The sequence below is a fragment of the Medicago truncatula genome, chromosome 4 (assembly GCF_003473485.1).
Source record: "Medicago truncatula cultivar Jemalong A17 chromosome 4, MtrunA17r5.0-ANR, whole genome shotgun sequence".
Lineage (NCBI taxonomy): Eukaryota > Viridiplantae > Streptophyta > Magnoliopsida > Fabales > Fabaceae > Medicago > Medicago truncatula.
In genome coordinates, this window is record NC_053045.1 from 30,247,057 (window position 1) to 30,268,269 (window position 21,213).

Here is a 21,213-nt window from a genome sequence, read left to right on the forward strand (position 1 = left end):
CACTAAAGTTTTGGGATTCTGCAAATTAAATGATTATTGCGTTACTGTGTGACAACACAGTTTAAATGTAATTATTCATAATTGATGATGATTCTACGCTTGCTTTGAAAAATTTAAATTTTTTTTAGGGAAAAAATTTAAATTTTAAATAATGTTAGAAATACACTTTTTAATACAAACATCCCCACATACTCTTTTTTATTTGTTGAAATTCAAATAAGTCTCATCAAATTATGTTAATCTTATATATATTTGATGGGACCTATATAGGCTCTGTTTGGTAAAAATAGCGGATAGCTGATAAGCTAGCTGATAGCTTTTAGCTGATAGCTTTTAGCTGATAAGCTAACTGAAGTGTTTGATAAAAATAGCGGTTCAACTAGCTGATAAATGTAAAATGACATAAACGATATTCTTAATTCATAATAAAAATTATATCATTAATTTAAGTATTTGTAATTTTGTAAACTAATTTTTCTTTAAAAAAATACTTTAAATTTATTAATTTAATATATCCTATGTATTATAAATTAAATTAAATTTTATTCACTAAAATTTTATCTTATATTTATTATCATTTAAGTGTTTCCACTTTATAAAAAAAAATAACATTTACCTCAAAAACAAAAAAAAAGGTAGCACTAATAGAGTAATACTAATAACAGAGAATAAAGAAAATAACACTTACCTCAAAAAAAAAAAAAAAAAAAGTAACACTAATAGAATAATAGTATTTTGTTTCGTAAAAAAAAAAACGAAGGTATATATTTTTTAAAAAAAAAAAAAAAAAAGGCCAGCTGATATATATACAAAAATTGGAATAAAGGGATAGTAGTCTTTATTACGTAGCTTATTATAAAAATTATAATGGATAAAAATACAATTTAAATGAAATAATAAGGGTAAAATTGGAAGAAAAAGTGAGAAGCTATAAGCTATAAGCTCAAACGTTACTTGGAATAGCTTCTGAAAAATAGCCTATAAGCTCGAGAAATAAGCTATAAGCTCATGGTGAAAAAGTGTTACCAAACAGAGCTTTTTTTGTCAAACGAGCTTATAAGCTATAAGCTAAAAGCTAAAAGCTCTTTTATGGGGTTAACCAAACAGACCCTTAAAACAATTGTGTTGCAATGTGTATGTTAGAGTGTCTTGTTTTTTTTAGACAAAAACAAAACGATATTCCGTAATTTAAATTGATAGAATACATCAAATACAATAACATGATATACATCGCTAAAAACGTAAAGGGTAAATCTACGAACAAACTCACAACATCCAAGTTAAAACGGCAAAAATGCCTACAAATATTATGATAAAATTTAAATCACCGAAATACACATGCTTCTGGATCTGCAACATTGATGTCAAAATCATTTATTGAATATGTGATTGACTGAAGTAGATCTTTCAATATGAACCAAACGAGCACCACAACAAGACGCGAAATCAAACAACGCCACACAAAAGGACGAACAACACAACACTCAACGACAAAATCACGAATAAAACACAAAAGAAAAAACTTGATAGATGTGAAAATCACTTATTTAGATAGAAAGAAAGGGAAAAAAGATGCAAAGGGTGATTCTAGATCCAAAATTGACCTAAAACCACCCCTGCTCGATGAGTGAAAGAGAAAGAAAACTTTGAAAAAAGTTAAAGTTTCTCTCACAAAAAATAACTAGCTCAGCTATGTTAGAGTGTCTTGTTAATAATCTTTAAATTTATTTTATGAAGGTACCTATTCTCAAAGTGATTTTAGTGTATCAAAGAATTCTCTCTCTGTTTTTTTTTTTAGGGACAAAGAAATCTCCTTTAAAAATTATCATTCAATGTAGTGGGTGGAGAAAATAACGCAAGTGCGATGTGGTGGGGCGGACATGCCACGATTAATTAAAAAATGAAGGTGAGGAACTGAAGGAAGCTTCTTCGATATTAACTTTACCAACAAGTTATTACTAATTCTTTATAAGCATTGAATATTTTATTTTCGAAATTTTGAGCTTGTTGAACAAGGCAATTGACCCATTCATTAAATTATTATTTATGGATGAAATCCATGAATTAACTATCACTATATAAAGGCAAGAGCAATGCTAGCTTAGCATAAGACAAATTAATTAAGATGGCAGATCAAGTGAAGATACATGGATTTTGGTACAGTCCTTTTACTTTAAGGGTAGTATTGACCCTTAAGCTAAAAGGTATACCATATGAGAACATAGAGGAAGATCGTTTCAACAAGAGTCCTCAACTTCTTCAATACAATCCAGTGCACAAGAAAACTCCAGTGTTGGTTCATGATGGAAAACCTCTATGTGAGTCTATGATCATTGTTGAATACATTGATGAGATATGGCCACAATACCCTTTGCTTCCTGTCGATCCCTTTGAGAGAGCCCAAGCTCGGTTCTGGGTAAAATATGTCGATGATATTGTAAGTTTAATCATATGCAATTTTTCTTAGCTTTCATTCGCATACCATTAAAATGTTAATTTGAGTATAGGACAAAACTTAGGTACAATTTTAGTCCTTTGATTGGTCGAGGTGAAATTGGGACCAAAGAAATTAGAAAGTGACATAGAAAAAGAAATATGAAAATAATAACATACTGTTATCAATTTTTACAGATTCCTGTAGTAGGTGCACTCTTCAGAAGCGGTGGCGATGAAGAGCGGAAGAATATCATAGCGAAAATCTGGGAACATCTTAAAGTTGTTGAAGAACAATGCATTGACTACGAGAAGAAACTTTTTGGAGGAGACACTGTTAACATTGTGGACATAGCTCTTGGATCAACTATCAAGTTTCTTGTAACTATTGAAGATATCATTGAATTTAAGATTCTACAAGCTGAGAAATTCCCTCACTTGCATACATGGTTTGATAATTTCAAGAATGTACCTGTCATAGGTGAAAATCTTCCTGATCATGAGAAACTGATAGCTTTTCTGAAGGCTCTCATACAAAAGTAATTATAGCATCTTCCTAAGAAAGGGGTAGCTTATATGAAGTGGTAATAAAGCACATGTTAATGTGTTATCTTTCTAATGTACTTCTTTATGTTACCAACCTAGGGTTGGGTTTGTCAAGCTCATGCATAAAAGTAATAAAATTGTAAGATGGTTTGTATTTGCTTTTATATTTTGATTTTGAAATAACTTTAATGTTTTTTTATATGCAATGACAAATTAAATTAAAGAGAGTACAAAGGGGTCCTTGCGAGTTTAGCTCAGTTGATATGGACAATGCATAATATATGCAAGGTTCGGGGTTCAAACCCAACCCCGGCCACCACCAAAAAAAAAAAGAGTACAAGGGGCAATATTCCAACCCGAGACAAACAATTTCGTATGAAAAAAAATCAGATGACACTTAAACATGTTCATGGATTATGCACAAAGAGAGCCGCAAAGATCATTAGGAGAAGTAAAACCCTAATCTTTAACGCATCTCTTGATGGTAATTTATAAAGCAGCAATCTCTACGTAAAGATGAGCACTTTTGATGGAACCAAATTCTTCCAAAGTTTACGACTCACCGAGATTCCGCCATTGGCAAAACATATAAGAGATGTCAAGAAAAGTCGACAACATTTTGTTCGTGGATGAATGGCTAAAGAGCAGTTGTGGTAACAAATTTAACTCAAAAACCTCTCATCGATCACCCTGCTACCACCTCTGCAAAGTCCATCATTCAAGCATGGTCCCATCTATGAAACACCCTTCAATCAACCTCTTCATTCAATCAACACCATCTTCACCAACATCTCAAAACTCTACTCAATTCCCAAACCTCTCTCCATGTTGCTTGACCTACAAGCAAAACTTCTCCTTTCCATTCTCACATCTTCAAATTTCTCTCTTTCCCATGAATCCTTCCCCCTTCGTTTTAGACTTCTTTACATATGGACAATAAAATAAAATAAACTTACCAAACAAACTTTTGATATTATTGGTTCAGCAGTTGAGTTTCTTTCTAAGTTATTTTTATCATCTACTTCGCAATTTGATTTTGAAATAGTCATGTTTTATTATTCTCTGAAGCTATTTTACTTCTGGGTGCTTTTTCTTTTGTTCATTCTTTATCTCAAAATACTAAAAATTAGTGCTTGGATATTCTGTCTAGATTGTTGGTAGATAAGTGTAGGTTGGTTTGTTTGTTTGTTTGATGAACTTGTGCCTAATGTTCTTGCTGGAATTGGGTATGCTTTGTCATCTTCTGTGAATGTTCATTTTGTGAGAATGTTGGATTGTTTGTTTGGAATTTGGGGAAAGGGTGATGGTGGGCCTCAAGGTCGTGTTGTTCATGGACTTATGGTTCTTTATTTGTTTGATTGGGTTGCGTCGAATTTGATCAATTTCAGATTTTTGGACAAAGTGGATGTTTTTGTGAGAGTTTTAAGGAAAACTATGCACCATTTGTTGTTTTCATGTCTGGGATTGGAGTTTTAAGAGTTACTGATAGATATGCTTCTTCTACTGGTATGAAAGTAGACGTCCTCACTAGGATGAGGACTTCTGCGATTGTTCGGGTGGAAGCTTTAGTCAGTGATTTGGTTTCTAGGACATTAAGATTTAGAAACTTAGGCAATGATCTTCAAGATAGAGTTTTGCTTCAGTGTGTTACATTAGGAATGACTCGAACCATTTCGTTTTCAAGCCATTCGTCTTTGTTTGTTTGCCTTGGTTTGTCATTGTTAACCAGGATACTTCCCTTGCCTCGCCTCTATGAATCTGTATTTGAATTGTCACCGAGTTCTGGTGGACTGAAGGTGAATGAGATAAAAGAACATCCAGATAATATCCTCTTCAAGGAAGCAGGAGCTGTAACGGGTATTTTCTGCAATCTATATGTTTTAGCTGACGAAGAAAATAAGAATATAGTGGAGAATCTTATATGGGAATACTATCGCGATATTTACTTTGGACACAGGAAAGTGGTTATGGATCTTAAAGGAAAAGAAGATGAGTTGCTTACAAATTTTGAAAAAACCGCGGAATCTGCTTTTCTCATGGTTGTAGTATTTGCACTATCTGTAACAAAGCACAAATTGAGTTCCACATTTGCTCAAGAAATACAAACCGAAATCTCATTGAAGATACTAGTATCATTATCTTGTGTGGAATATTTTCGCCATGTGCGCTTGCCAGAGTATATGGAAACCATTCGCAAGGTAACTGCAATTGTTAAGAAGAATGAGAATGCTTGTACATTTTTTGTGAACTCCATACCGTCTTATGGTGACTTGACAAATGGGCCAGGTATGATTTATTCAATTGCATTTTTATGTGAATTGCTCTTTTTGTTCTTTTGTTTGTGTTTTTATAAGATTCTATGTTCTTCTAGACCAGAAAACGAAATACTTTTGGTCCAAGGATGAAGTACAAACAGCCCGTGTTTTGCTTTACCTACGAGTCATTCCAACTTTGATTGAGTGTTTGCGCGGCCCTGTATTCGGAGACATGGTAGCTCCAACTATGTTCTTGTATCCTATATCAACTAAGTACATATTTAGTTTTGTTTTGTTTTTCCACAAATTAGTTTCATTTCAAGCTTTTGGCCAAAATTTATATATGTAGTCTTTTGTTTATAATCGATTTTGAGCACTAGATACACTAGGCATTCATTAAATAAAATTTGGGGATTCTTGGTCACATTATCAACCTCAGAAAATCTGCTTCCTTGTTTAAAAGAAACTAGATATATGGAACATCCAAATGGAAAAGTAGCTCGAGCCTCTCATTCTGTGTTCACTGCATTTATTTCTATGGGGAAGGAATCTGAAAAAATTGATAGTCTCATTGAAGGAGAAGCTCGTTTTCTATCCTTATCGATAATAATTCTGCCAAATACCCTGGTCTTTAATATGTGAGAATGATAATTCCGAATACATTTTTATATCATATCATATGGCTTCTGGAGGGAATGGCTTCTGGAGTTGTAGGAATGGTCCGACATCTTCCTGCCGGAAGCCCTACCACTTTTTACTGCATTCACAGTCTCGTTGAAAAAGCAAATCAGCTATGTTCTGAAGTCTTCACTCATTAGGCTCTGATGCATGGAAGCAGTGGCAAGGAGAGCCAGAACCAAGCAAGAAATTTATTCAAAAAAAAAAAGAACCAATCAAGAAATTAATGGACTTGCACTTACGCCTAGTTTTCCTTGTTGATATACAAGTAAGACTTTAATTTATATAGATGGATACCGGACACGACATTGACACTGGCAAGTGAACAACAATAATTATTTAAGAATATAGAAGTGATTGAATATTGCGTCTGTGTCAGACACATGACACAGTTTCAACCTGATTGCCATTGCTATATGGATTAAATATTGTTTGTAAACTTATAATAATGCAAGGTGTTCTACTTTTCAGGTACATCCCATTTTCTACTTTTTAGTCTCTTAATAAATTTACTAACTACGTTATATTTTACTGAATGCGATATACATTTTTCAAACTTTTAACATCACTTCCTGCATTTAATTGACACTCTTTTGTCACTGCACCTATTCATTGTACCAATATGTCAATGTTTTGTGCTTGAGGTAGAATCTTGCAGTTCCAACTGCTTCTCTTGTTTAGCATTTCTATTTTTGATATATGAATTATAGTCTTTATGATAATTCAAGTGTGTGTCTATACATGTTTAGACCCATCCAGGTTCTATACACATTTTTTAATGATAGTTCATGTGTGTGACATGTTCTAGTGCTCCTTCAAACTTTAGAGTACAAGCATGTGTAGGCAAGTGGTCCTTGTGTGGCCAAAGGTTCCAAAAAGAAAAAGCTACCCTGTTGTGAATTTGATCGAAAAATAACACCAATAACAACTTGATGTGTGGAGCAAGGGATAATCAAGCAACCAAAACAAAGTGTATGAAACAATTAAATACAAGCCAAAAGTAGAAAACAACGGCGAGAAGAACAAAAAGAAGAGAAGAACACAAAAGAATTTGTTGACCCAGTTCGGTCCAAATTGACCTAGTCTGAGGGAGAGAGCAGCCCTCCGATCCACTATATGATGAGTAACGTTACAAAGAGAAATCAATGGGTTACAAAAATAAGTCTCCCGCCTAATTCTACCCAAAGTCCCAGCCTCTTCCCGTAACCAAGAGACTCAATCCTAATAGTGTTTCCCAAGGGGAATCAACCCACAAACCCTAGTGTTTGTTCCGAAGAGACAAACTCTATACAAACCCTAGTTTTGTTGTTGCCTTTCTAAACCCTTGTTTCAGCCCCCTCTATCTCCAAGTTTGCTCTGATACAAGGCCTATATTTATAGTAAAAGTATCGCTTAAAATTTGGAACAAATCTGCACTAAAAATATGTTTCTGTTTTTCCCTGCCAGCACACCATCGTGCCACGATGCGATCCCATCGTGCCACGATTTTTCCAGTGCCTTGCCTCAAAAAAAATGAAACCTCCATCGTGCCACGTTGCCCTTCAATCGTGCCACGATTCCTGCAGATCTTGATTTTAAGTTAACTCTCACAATTCTCCACCTTGACTTCAAATCAGTGATGATGCCAATCATCAACCACCTTGTTGCTCTTTCCCTTGCTTCCCACTACTCCAAGTAGCTCCACAAGTTTACACCCTAACCTCTTCAGCCATCGGAATGTCTTCCGCCTTCTCGAAGATGCTTGTAGTCCAACTACGCTAGGAATTTCAGGTAGTTCTACAAGACTATACCATAACCTCTTCAATACGAGACATCTCCCGCTTTCCTTGAAGATCTACTTGTACCCAATCACCCTTGGCTTTTAGAGTAATCCACAAGTATACACCTCAACCCCTTCAGCCCTCGGAATGTCTTCCGCCTTCTCGAAGGTCCTTGCAGTCCAACTACACTAGGAGTTTTAGGTAGTCCCACAAGCATTCACCATAACATCTTCACCGCAGAACATCTCCCGCTTCCTTGAAGATCACCTTGCATTCAATCACCCTTGGAATTTTTAGAGTAATCTCGCAAGCCGTGCTATATATTCTTCAACTTCATGAAGAAATCCCTTGCTCACCATAGAGCATAGCACCCAAGGTCCTTCATAGCCGTACCATTACCGGTGTGTTCAACTCCACCTCACGCTGAGCGTACTCTATCTCAACTAGCAAATGCGTACATCCCACTATGTCTTCAACCTTGAAACTCCACCTCAACAGGTAGATCATGAGTATTCTTACCACCGCCTCTCCAGGCTGATGTTGAGTGTTTAACGTGTCTCCAGACGAACCACCGCTCCACTAGGCATCAATCCCAAGGTGAGATACATCACCTTCTTCATCCTCCAAACAACACCACACCATCAGAGCACCCGCATCCTCATAACCCTCTGAGATAATTTGTGCGGAGTTACCATTAATCTCCGGACAATCCTTCTTGAAGTGACCCATCTTATGACAGTTAAAGCATTCAAACCTTGACTTGTTTCCACTCTTTCTCCGGTTACCTCTACCTCCACCATTCCCTCTTGAGACACTTAGGCCCTCACCGTGTTCATGAGTCAAGTCCTTGGACTTGGTCAACTCCTTGGTTCTCAAAGCCGCTTGAACTTCTTCCAAGGTAACAATGCCTTCCTTGCCAAAGAGCATGGTATCTTTAAACGATTCAATAGATTTCGGTAGAGCAGACAACAAGAGTATAGCTTTATCCTCATCCTCAAGTTGCACCTCAATATTCTCCAAGTCATCAAGGATTTTGTTGAACTCCGTAAGTTGCTCCATGATGGCCTTTGACTCTACCATCCTGAATGAGTAGAGTCGTTGCTTTAGGAATTGCCGATGAGCCAAAGACTTTGTCATATACAAAGATTCCAAATTTGCCCACATCGATGCCGAGGTTGCTTACTTTGCTACTTCTCTCAAAACTTTATCCTCGAGGCACAAGACAATGGCACACCTGGCCTTGTCCACCATCTCGGTCTTCTCCGCTTGTGACATGGTGACTGGTAACGAACCTTCACCCTTCAAAGCTTTCTCACACTTCTGCTGTATTAACACCGCTTCCATCTTTACCTTCCATAACCCAAAATCGTTATCTCCGGTAAACTTCTCAATATCCTTTGACCCTTGCCCCACGGTGGGCGCCAATTGTTGTGAATTCGATCGAAAAATCACACCAATAACAACTTGATGTGTGGAGCAAGGGATAATCAAGCAACCAAAACAAAGTGTATGGAACAATTAAATACAAGTCAAAAGTAGAAAACAACGACGAGAAGAACAAAAAGAAGAGAAGAACACAAAAGAATTTGTTGACCCAGTTCGGTCCAAATTGACCTAGTCTGAGGGAGAGAGCAGCCCTCCGATCCACTATATGATGAGTAACGTTACAAAGAGAAATCAATGGGTTACAAGAATAAGTCTCCCGCCTAATTCTACCCAAAGTCCCAGCCTCTTCCCGTAACCAAGAGACTCAATCCTAATAGTGTTTCCCAAGGTGAATCAACCCACAAACCCTAGTGTTTGTTCCGAAAAGACAAACTCTATACAAACCCTAGTTTTGTTGTTGCCTTTCTAAACCCTTGTTTCAGCCCCCTCTATCTCCAAGTTTGCTCCGATACAAGGCCTATATTTATAGTAAAAGTATCGCTTAAAATTTGGAACAAATCTGCACTAAAAATATGTTTCTGTTTTTCCCTGCCAGCACACCATCGTGCCACGATGCGATCCCATCGTGCCAGATTTTTCCAGTGCCTTGCTGATAAGTGCTCAAAAGTAACATATTTCATGTGTTAACTTAGGCAAATTAGTGATTTGTTTTGCAAGTTATCTAAGGAAAAGCTACCATTTGAGTGCAATTTTACCATTTATGCTTTACATGCCTGATTCTACCCAATTTATGCAGGAAATGACAAGCAAGGACCAAAAGAAGGAAGCTCCAGTTCTGTTCGCTTACAAGCACGCTTCCAGTTCGCTCTTGAAGAAAGGTCAGTTCGCTTAAGCGACCTATGGTTCGCTTAAGCGACCAAGTTCCAGTGAGCTCCAGGAAAGTTCGCTCACATGTTCGCTTGTGCTTCGCTTAAGCGAAGTTCATCCAACTTCAGAAGATAGGGACCACGTGGCAGCACCTCAATGGTCAACTGGAGATTTCCTGGATGTTCGCTTAAGCGAACTCTGCTTCGCTTAAGCGAACTGGCACGCAGTCAGCCCATATAAATAGTTTTCTCTTCTCTTTCTAAATTATTCTATTACATTTTTATTCATATTTTTCTGGTTTTAGAGAGAGACTAGGGCTTTTCTAGAGAGAGAAACACAAAGCAAGGTAGTTAGGAGAAGATTCAAGCCAAGATTTGTTGAGACATTATGGATCTTGTCATGGAATCTTCACCCTTTCTTCATCCTTTGCAAAGCTATCATAGACATATGTAGCTACATCTACTCTTGTAGTTTTGAGGTATTCAAACAAGCTATTATGTAATCTTTTGATCTTTTAATATATGGTTCTAGCTTATTTATTCAATATTGTTGTTATTTTTGTTTTTATTGTTTTATTGAGATTCAGAATGATATGGACACATACTTTTGAATCTAGAAATAGAATAACAATCTATCTTAAGTTATCACTCTAGACATGGATGTTAATATTTGATAATCACTTTTAATCTAGAACTTAATGCTTTTGGGTAATTTAATCGGTTGGGAAATCGTCGATTAAACTACCCAAACGACTTTGTGATCGTTTAAATGTTTGGGAAATCGATGTTTAAACGATCCCTTAGAAATAACGATATCATTTGGACACGAATGATATTGTCGAGTGATTGTGATAATATAGTTTAAAAAGCTAGAATCCGTTAATCGATCGAGAGATTGCAACTGTTACGCTTGGTTGATGTCTCTGACCGCAAGCGGAATAGCCCTATCTCTTCTCGTTTTACTTTTATGTCGATTAGGAAAATAGTTTTACACAAACAAACAATTTATACCCAAACACTTAACGTGACAAATATTGTGAAAATGCTTATGAAATACGCAACTCCCTGTGGACACGATCCTATTATACTTACGTGTAAATAGTTTTATGAGAGGTAAAAATCCTTCATCACTTGCCTCAAAAAAACTGAAACCTCCATCGTGCCACGTTGCCCTTCAATCGTGCCACGATTCTTGCGGATCTTGATTTTAAGTTAACTCTCACAATTCTCCAACTTGACTTCAAATCGTGCCACCTTATGTTCAGGGATAATTTTTTTTTTTTTTTTTTTTTTTTTTGTAAACTACTCCTATAAAAAGGGATGGAAGGAGTATTAATTGTGCATGTCATTGAAATCACAATCGTCTAATGGTGAAAATCAACGGATAACATGAGGTCGTGTGTTTTTTGTTTGAAATCGTAACAACTAACATTATCCATATGGTAAACACCTAAACAACCTATTTGCTCGGATCACATTTATAAGCAAAAGAACAAATTTTTATGTTCATTGAATAATTAATGTATTTGATCACATTAATACACCAGATACATTAGCTATTCAATGAACCTAAAAGTTGATTTTTACTTATAACTATGACCGGAGGGAGTACCCTATATGTGTGATGCTACATTATTTAACGAGCATAATAAATTTTTTGTAAAAAAATATGACATAATTTATAATATATTTTACCTCTTTTCAATATTTTTTTTAAATACATGCTAAATTTATAAGAAAAAAACAATTATTCTATGTAATCATACAAATCTAAAGTCGCTAAAAACAAAAAGAATGAACCCGCAAACAAACACAACAAACTCACAACATCCATGTTAATAACATAAAACAGAAAAGTATTTATGCCTACAAATACAACTATATTCAATTATCTGGAATACTCATGTCTTCTGATCTGTAACGTTGGCGACTCCAAAGTCATTGATCGGATCTGCACTTGCTTAAAGTTAATCTTCAATCCTAAATAAAATAAACACCGCACTAAGACGTGAAATAAAAAACACACCGGACAAAGGCGAGAAATCAAAACAAACACAGTTGTGCAGAGACAACGAAACCATAAAAATAAATGAAAGAAAACTGAAAATATGTGGAAATCACTTATTCAATTAGGATAGAAGGAAAAACAATTCGAAAGGGTGATTTTGGGTCAAAATTAACCCTAAATCACCCTTGTTCGGTAGACAAGAAGAAGAAAGGGGCTACGCTACGGTTTGAGAAGGAAAGAAGAGAGAGAAAAATAGAGATATGCAAGGAAGTTTTTGTGTTTGTCATAAAAATTGAAATGCTAGAGAAACATAAATCAAATTTTAAAGTAAATTATAAAAATGCAAACATTATGACATACAAATAAAATTGTATGTTTAGAGGTAAGATAATGATTTTTAAACTTAATTCTTACTCCATCACGAGCTCGCATAATTTATTAATGCACTTCATAACCAAGGCTAACTCTTCTGGACAATCAGCATCAGAAACGCAGGGAATGAGACCTATGTTGTAATATAGGAAAGTTACTAAAAGATGATATAACATTGTGTATAAGATAAATTAGAAAATTGGAATGTGGTGTGAAAAGAGACATACCACCATTGGTTACAATAATAAATATGGAAAGAAAGATGATCAAATCATAAATAAACATGAGAATTTGAGCCATATTTTTCTCTCATTTACATGTAATAAATAATTTTTTTTATCGCTTTATAAGTTAAAAACTTAATCATGCTTTGTTCAAGTAAATAGTTTTTAGCACTTAGGAGTTGTCAAAAGCCACTTATAATATTGGAATTAATGATTTATTTATTTTTTTGACAAATATTGGAATTAATGTTAAATGTCTCCAATAAATATGTCATGTGTGTCCCCGTGACTTAACTTAATTGGTAGGGATATTGCATAATATATATATAGAAGTCGGAGTTTGAACTCCAAACACTCCACTTATTCACCTTAAAAAATAATTCTTAACCACTACTTAATAGAAAAAATGTATTTGTATCCTTTGGCTCTTTCAATTGACCACCTAACATTCCCTCAAAAGAAATTGACCACCTAACATTAGTAAATATCTCACATAATTTAAGTCTAGATGGTCATCAAAGATCAATAATGAAATGTAAAAACATTTCACGTTTATCCCTTTATCTCACTAAATTGATCATTAATCTATATAAATATTAAAAAAAAATATTGATGATCATAAAAAGTTTATTACTTATTTTGTACTTATAAACGTACACGAATACTCTTTGTTTTTTCTACGTTACCCCTTGATGATTTGGGGTAATTTACCCCTTTTAAAGAAAAATTTCTTTCATCTTTGTTTTTAAAATATTTTTTATTTTTTTTAATCTCAACAACATCAAACTTCTTCATTTCCTTCATTTAACATGTGATCTCCACCTTTGTTTCATAATCGAATCATATTTGTTATTGGGGGTAATTTATCCCCAATTCATTAAGGGTAATGTATTTCGGTTTTTCTTACAATTAGTTATCATTTTTATCTTAAAAACAATAAGTTTCTTCATCTCCTTCATTCAACATGTGATCTTCATCTCATTCCTTTCAGAATCGAATCATATTTATCATTAAGGGTAAATTACCCCCAATTCATAAAGGGGTATTGTAGATCTCATCGAGTACTCTTAGGACACTTGACACTTCGAATACATCATACATTTCCTATAATTATTTTTCATTAACTAGATTTTTTGTAGAGTGATGATATATGGACACCCCTACGTGGCATCTCTCTCTTGTACACTCTTCCACATGTCCCTATTTATTATAAAATACTCTAAAAAGTGACACCTCATCATATGCATCTCATCCACTAGTTTTCTCTCACTTCCTCTCTTATCCCAGTTCTCTCTACCATGTTAATTTTTTTCCATCACACCTCTGCCGCTCAATCGTCTTCGACCTATTTTTCTCTCCACCTCACCCTGTTTAAATCTGTAGGACTTCACCACCGGCCTCCCCCTCTCTTCACTCACCGAACACCACCACTGACCGTCCCCAGATCCAACGCCATCATCACCCACAATCCTCACCATCATCCTTGTCAATGTAAGTCTGTAACCCACCACGACAATCATCTTCAGGACCACCCATATTTATCACCATCCCATTCTTCGGCCACCTACTTTTCAAATCGCGATTTTGCTCGTCCTCACCACCTCCATCGGTCTTCTTCCGTCACCCTCCTTTCGCAACTTGTCGTGTCTTTATCACTGTAGTCGTTTATGGTCTCACTGTTGTCGTCCATGGTTTTTCTTGTTTTTTTCGTCCACGGTCTCACCATCGTCGTGATAGTTTCAAATCTGAACGGTTATGGTAGGAAGAAAAGGGACAAACATAGACAGAGAGGGAGTTTAAAAAGGTTTCATGTGAGAGAGGGGAAGGATGAATCAAGAAAATAAATAATAAAGTGCGTGAAATTACTATATGCCCATGCCACATTGAGGCTGTACAAGAGTGGTAAAAAAAGGATATCAACCAATAATTGCATTTTTTTAATTCTATCTAACTAAAAAGCTAGAGAGAGGGAGGGATACAAGCGCGTAGCAAATCATGATCTTCCCTAAAAGAGAGCTAAGAATAATATTAACTACTTTCCTTAAATTAAATCCAATTTGTTTTATTGCTTAAAAAGTATGTATTACTGAAATGATTTGTGATACTTCATGGACACATCTTCATTTGGGTGTAATTCATATGATAAGTCAACATTGTCAAAGTAAAGATCAAGGATCCATTTTAATTGCGTGAAGTAAGCCAAGGATCCATTTTAATTCGTTGGGGTGTAATTGCAAGAATAAAAATACCATCTTAACTTGTAAGACACATATCAACACTTGTCCGATATTGCTGCACAACAAAAGATACATATATGTTACATTTGTATCTTCCCCGATGCGGTTTTTGCCACTGAACCAATTTCTGCTGCTGCCATGTTTTCGTCTGCATCAACTACATCAGGGTTGCATGAACGGTTAACTTTTGCCTTGATTATCCATAATGTTTGCTAGCTTCCAATAATCCTCAACTCAAGCAGCCAAACAACTATGTCCACCACCTACGAACGTGATTCCGACACATCTTGGCAAATCATTAGATTACTATGTTTCCAAAGACCATAAAGATTCAGTGATAGGCGCCGCACTAACATGAAAATTGTAGTTGTTGGTTTGGTTTAGTGGTTTCCAGCACTTCTTTATTGATTTTGCACCATAATCCAGAAGCACACCGTACTTGGACAAAAAAAGAACATTAAAAAATGACATGAGTGAGGTCTTCATATAATGAGTCACAACTCACAATTGGGAGGACATTCAATTCCTTTGGTTTGCAACCATGCTCTTGCTGGAAAGTGATATATATCAAAATTGTTGCACCTCATATCCTCTCTTTAAAACAAAAAAACCCTCTAACCTCTTTCTAAAACTTTTTCATCGCTCGACATCCCCTCCAAATCCAAATGTCCTAGTTCCGATGTAGGCTCCATGGGTAGTGACGCGACAAGACCGCTCCTTCACGCCACCATTTCACCCCTTTGGGTGGTATTAGGTGGTTTGGTTCCGGATCTTGTTTTATGGGAGGTGTTGGGTTGATTTTCTATCCTCTTCAATGTTGATGGCCTTAGATCTCTGGTTTCTTCCCATATGTTTGAGATCTTTAGATTTCATGGTTTCTTCCCATATGCAAAGGCAAAGCTGCCACATAACCTTGTTGTTGTGGGTGCTTATGGCTCTTGGTTTACTCTAGATTCAGGTTCAATAAGGTTTCGTTATGGCTTTGTTTTTTGGAGAAGGTCTCCATTTAAAACACCATGTTCAGCGGTGTGTGGTTTCTCGAAACCTAGTCTGATATGTTCTGATACCTTTGTTGTTGGTTCTGATCGCTGAGTTTGTTTAGGCCGGAAAGGGTGATTACGCCTTTAGGCTGGAAAGGGTGATTGCGCCTACCGTGTTTTGCAGGGGCTAATGGTACATGAACATTTATATGTGTTGGCGTTGGCTTCGCTGGGGTGTGTTGACGTGTATTTACCTGTTAGAAATTTGTGTTTATTTATACCACTTTTGCTAATATTTGTTGTAATACCCTTTTAGGACTGATTATGTGGTTGCTTAGTAAGGTCTATATGCCCCCTCATCTTTTTGTACTTTCTCTTTATTTATAAATTTTCCTTTGCTTAAAAAAATGCTCTTATTGGATAGCTTACTCTACACATTCGCCAAACCAAGTTCCTTACTTTTGGGTGGGGGGTGAGGGGATTTGAGTCGTCATACAATAGACTAATAACCATAACACCTAAGATAGGAATAGTCCACAAGCTCCTCCATACACAGTCGATGAGCACTCTTTAAAGAATAGTGCCCATTTTATTCCATCTTTCCAAATCACTCTATATGTTTGTACATGGGAAAGAATGGGTGTTTTTAGGATCTTAGTTGCTATGTCCTCACTAAACAAATATTGCACCACCTCTTGGTTCCAACTTCCAAGTCTTGCTTGCAAGATCAATTAAACTATTTACTATCGCGTTTACCAAGTGAGAAGCACACGGTGAAATCCATGAAATGCAACCACCTTCCATCTGCCAAGGTTCATCTAATTAAGATAAAGATAATGTCCTATGAACCAATATATCATCTGATCCACGTCGAACGATAAATTTTGCATTGAAAATGCTATGCCACACATAACTTGGGTTATGACCCAAATATGAAGACAAAAAGCTCATGTGAGGGAAATATCTAGCTTTGAACAATGGGATACCAAGGAGTCTGGCTCCATTTGGAATTTCCATCCAAGTTTAGCAAACATCGCCAAATTGAAAGCATCGAGGTCTTCAAAACCCATACCTCCGTACAATTTAAGAAATTCCAAATTTTTCCAAGACATCAAATGAATACCACAGTTATTTGAACTACCATGACCCCACCAAGTAGAGTTCATCATACTCTCAATAGTCAACACAAGAGAAGTAGGTAGGAAGAATATACTCATACATAAGTAGGAATTGATTGCAATACAAAATTGATCATTACCTCTCGGTCTACCTTAGATGAACACTTACTGCTACACAAATTAATTTTTTTTTTCTTCCAAATTCGATCTTTGATAAAGCTAAAAGTTCCCGACTTATTCCTCTTAATCAAGATGGTAGCTTGAGGTACTTACTAGTTAATAAAATCGCATGTACACCCAAATAATTAGTAATTGAATTTTGAAGAGTTTGAGAAAAATTTCTGCAACAACATATTTCTGACTTTTGGTAGACTTAGAGCTTAACCAGACACTGCTTTCTATTGTGGATAAATCTAACTATGTTTGTGGTTAGTTAGTTGGCTTGTAGAGCAAATAACTCAACTTAGTCTAATAAGTACTTTGTTTTGTATTCATTTGATAGAATTCATATCACACATTAATATCTTGTATCATAACCACTATGCAATACAATTCACCATAAACAAAACTCTCTTCATCCTCTCTATTCTTAACACAGATCTGAACGTTCTGAACTCTCTCATTTCTCTTAGACTTCGGGCTGAACATACTAGTTGTAGGTAATTGAATTAGCCTTCTAAGGATACAGTAATCAAATTAATTGCATATTTAACTCAAAATATGATCTGAACACCACACTGGTCATTAACAAAAATCAAAATGATGAAAATGACGTCCAAGATGCAATACACGATAACCTACACTCAAAACCAGTCTTAAGATTAAAGTATGGTGTTTAAATCGTATTACAATGAATAATGAATGGCTTGCTATATAGTTAACCTTGAGATATATGATATAAAACTGAATTTTCTCAATAGATCATAATTTAAATTGGTCAAAATAAAAAGGCTCATGTGATACAATTTTAAATTTGTTATTGCATGTCCTCGTGAGCTTAACTCAGTTGATAAAGATCTTGCATACTATATGCAAGATCCGGGGGTTCAAATCCTGACCACAAAAAAAAAATTGTTATTGCATCCAAACCTACTATCGTATTATAACTATTATATAATTCCTCTATAGTTGAATATTATTATCAGGAACTTAGTAAACCTAGTTAAATGTATGATTTTTTTTTTTTGGTTTTGCTGCTCACTGTTTACTAATGTATTTTTTTGCTTGACATTACACCTTATTATAGATGTATGCATTAAATTTGCAGCTGCACCTTGATATTTTTATGTCCCCTCAGTAACCTCTCAATGTAATGTCATTCTCCTTTGTCCAACGATATTAAAAATAATTAGATAAAAGATCTTTATTCTCCATGATAGATGGGATATACCACCTTCACATAACACAGCTACAAATTAATCTCACAACCATAATATATTTCACCAACCTATCATTTCATTAATCAACCTCTTTATAACCCCTCTCTTCCACACTCCCCAATCATCAAACACACATTTCATCATTCACACTCTTTCATAGCCATCAAAACCCTAAAAAATTATATCTACAAAGAAGGCTTAAAACAAAGAACTTGAAGATGAAACAAGTCACTTTCTTCTTTTTCTTTTCACTCTTTCTTCTCTTTTCATCCACATTATCCATTTCACAAGCACCTGAATCATCCCCAAAATCTCCTAAAAAAACACCCCCTACCCCAAAAGCAACAGCACCATCACCAAAATCATTAGTCCCCACATTGCCTGAATCACCAGACTCAACAGACTCCGTCCCTGACGACATCACAACAATCCTTAAAAAGGCGAAAACATTCTCCGTCCTAATCCGTCTCCTAAAAACAACAGAAATCATGAGCAGCGTAAACTCGCAGCTCATCACAGCAAAAAACGGCGGCTTAACAATCCTCGCGCCAGATGATTCAGCATTTTCAAGCCTCAAAGCCGGGTTCCTTAACTCCTTAGACGAAAACAAAAAAATAGAACTTTTACAGTTCCACATCTTACCTCAATATGTAGCGAGCTCAAACTTCGATTCTTTAAGCAACCCTGTTCAAACAATAGCTGGTAAAGACCCGACAAGGCTTCCACTTAATGTTTATGCATCAGGTAACAATGTCAGTCTTTCAACCGGGGTTGTTACTGCTTCCGTTGTGGGTGTTGTGTACACTGATAACAAGCTCGCGATTTATCATTTGGATAAAGTGCTTCTTCCTCGTGATTTCTTCGCTACTAAGGCACCTGCTTTGGCTCCAACTCTTGCTGCTGCTGCTAAGGCTCCTAAAGCTGCTAATAAGGAAAATTCTTCTGCTGATGATCAAGATCAAAATGATCAGGATCAAGGTAAATCCGGAGCAGTGAGATTGTGTGGAATTCTTGGAACAACGTTGATGTCTTTTGTTGCTGTAGCAATGATATGGAGTTGATGAATGGTTTCCATTTGGAAGTTGCATTTTAATTTTTTTATGTCTATCTCGCCATGCCACTTTTTTGTTGCTTTTCATTTGAAATTTTCTATGGTTTCTTGATTTCTTGTGTATGAATCCTTGTGTCATTTTTATTGTAAAATCATTTTTATTGTATAAAAAAAGTTTGATTTGGATGGTACTTCAAATTTGCATTCTTTTCAATTAATCTATTGTTCACTAAGGAGTCTTTTAGGCTCTATTTGGCTACACAAATAAACTAGATTATATTTTATTGGATTAGCATATAAACTTATTTAATTAAATGAGACGTGTTTGATTAATAAGTTTCTTTCTCCATCTTATCGTTTTTCTTTGAGGTAATACTTCAAAAAGGAAAACTTTTAGTAAAAATAGAACATTCCAAATATTTCATCAGCTACAAACTCATGACCTACTAAATTCTGTTTAACTTTTTGTTAAGGACTGACTATGTCTAGAGTATATACTTTTTGTTTCATATGATCGTTTTTTTTTTTTGCTTAAATGCATTTGTTACCTCTTAACTTTTAAAAAGTTGCAATTTGGTACCCTAACAAAAAAAAAAAACAATTTTACCCCATAACTTGATAAAACGTTGCAAAACTGTTTAAAAAACGCCACGTGTCCCAAAACAGGGGGCCGGAATCGCAACATTTTGTAAAGATAAGGGGAAAAAGAGCGTATTTTTCTAAAGATAGAAGGTTAAAAAAACATATTTTCATATATATAGAGTCAAAAGAACACATTTCCTTAAGGATCGAGCGCAAAATTATTGTTTTTTTGGTTAGGGAGCCAAAATTCAAACTTTTTAAAAGTTAAGAGGTAAAAAATACATTTAAGCCTATTTTTTATGGGCTTCTGTAACTTTTGATGGCATTGTAAACTTCTTTTTACAAAAGGTAACCCTTTTCGGTGTTTATGAGTATTAAACATGGGTATCTCTTTTGGTTAGAATCAATCATTAGTTTGACATGTTGTATAAGTCTAATTCTTTCCGCTAGACTCCATCAACCTTTTTCGTTTAGAGATAATAGTTCTTTGAAGAGATTATTAATGGTTCTTATGAGAAATTGCAAACTCAAATCCGCCCTCAGCTTATCAATTGTTTGTATAGCATTTATCATCAATAATTCTGATTGGTATAAAAATAGCTCATAGCTAATAAAATAACTTACAGTGGATAGGCGATAGATTAACTTATAATTGTTAGCGTATAAACTAATTGATTGAATTTGTAGTGTTTAGTAAAATTAACAATTCAACTTAAAAACATGACATAAAAATATATATTTAATCAATATAAAAAAATTCAATTAAGATTACATGAGGAAAATTGAAATAAAATATGAAAAGCTATAACGTTATGCTATAAGCTACTTGAATTAGTTTATCATAAAAAGCTCTAAACTAGTAAAAATAAGCGATAAACTCATAAAAAAGTAACGGCTATCAAACAAATCTTTTATAGTCAAATGAGTTTGAAAGACATAAGCTATAATCTCAAAAAAGTGTCTTGCCAAATAGACCCACATGTATCATCAAAACATTGCTTACGAGATAATATTTACTTAAACTATTATGCATGGTATGGCTATCCACCTTAGCATTATTATTGAAGAAGATGGAGGGGTTCTTGTCCCCGTTTAGTTAGTCTAGTTGTTGTTTTCTTTAAATGTTTTATATGCAGAAAAGAGGTATATATACTATTCAACGCGTCTCGAATATGATTATTTCAATTGAAAAGAGCATATGGAAAACGAAAAAGAAAAAATAAATCATGCTTCCTTAAAGAAAGTAGAATAACCCAATAGCATCCATTTGGATGAGATGAGAAAAGATCTCTTCCGACTTAAGAGAAGAGGAAATATGCACAATTATTATAATTTTTT

At 35.1% G+C, this 21,213-nt stretch overlaps 2 protein-coding genes, 1 long non-coding RNA gene and 1 pseudogene across 3 annotated transcripts; 3 read left to right on the top strand and 1 right to left on the bottom strand.

Moving 5' to 3' along the window:
• Window positions 1-2,096: 2,096 nt before the first annotated feature.
• Window positions 2,097-3,143, top strand: LOC11416662 (probable glutathione S-transferase). The gene is made up of 2 exons (XM_003606359.4): window positions 2,097-2,437; window positions 2,632-3,143. Exons 1-2 carry the CDS (start codon window positions 2,126-2,128, stop codon window positions 2,974-2,976), a joined length of 657 nt encoding a protein of 218 aa, XP_003606407.1. The 5' UTR covers window positions 2,097-2,125; the 3' UTR covers window positions 2,977-3,143.
• A 431-nt stretch (window positions 3,144-3,574) lies between these two features.
• Window positions 3,575-10,136, top strand: LOC11410043 (uncharacterized; annotated as a pseudogene).
• Window positions 10,137-11,731: 1,595 nt separating this feature from the next.
• On the bottom strand, window positions 11,732-12,692 carry LOC25492450 (uncharacterized). The gene is made up of 3 exons (XR_003011399.2): window positions 12,532-12,692; window positions 12,347-12,437; window positions 11,732-11,904 (listed from the first exon to the last, which is right to left on the bottom strand). It is a non-coding gene; the product is annotated as an uncharacterized lncRNA (long non-coding RNA).
• A 5,658-nt stretch (window positions 12,693-18,350) lies between these two features.
• Window positions 18,351-19,484, top strand: LOC11408730 (fasciclin-like arabinogalactan protein 11). The gene has a single exon (XM_003606363.4). The coding sequence runs from the start codon at window positions 18,461-18,463 to the stop codon at window positions 19,301-19,303; it is 843 nt and encodes a 280-aa protein (XP_003606411.3). The 5' UTR covers window positions 18,351-18,460; the 3' UTR covers window positions 19,304-19,484.
• The last annotated feature ends 1,729 nt before the right edge of the window (window positions 19,485-21,213 follow it).

Excerpts from the sequence above, each read along its gene's own strand:
- LOC11416662 (XM_003606359.4), top strand. The coding sequence starts at position 2,126 with ATGGCAGATCAAGTGAAGATACATGGATTTTGGTACAGTCCTTTTACT. Across the intron at positions 2,438-2,631 it reads TAAAATATGTCGATGATATT|ATTCCTGTAGTAGGTGCACT; the intron begins GTAAGTTTAATC and ends CAATTTTTACAG.
- LOC11408730 (XM_003606363.4), top strand. The coding sequence starts at position 18,461 with ATGAAACAAGTCACTTTCTTCTTTTTCTTTTCACTCTTTCTTCTCTTT.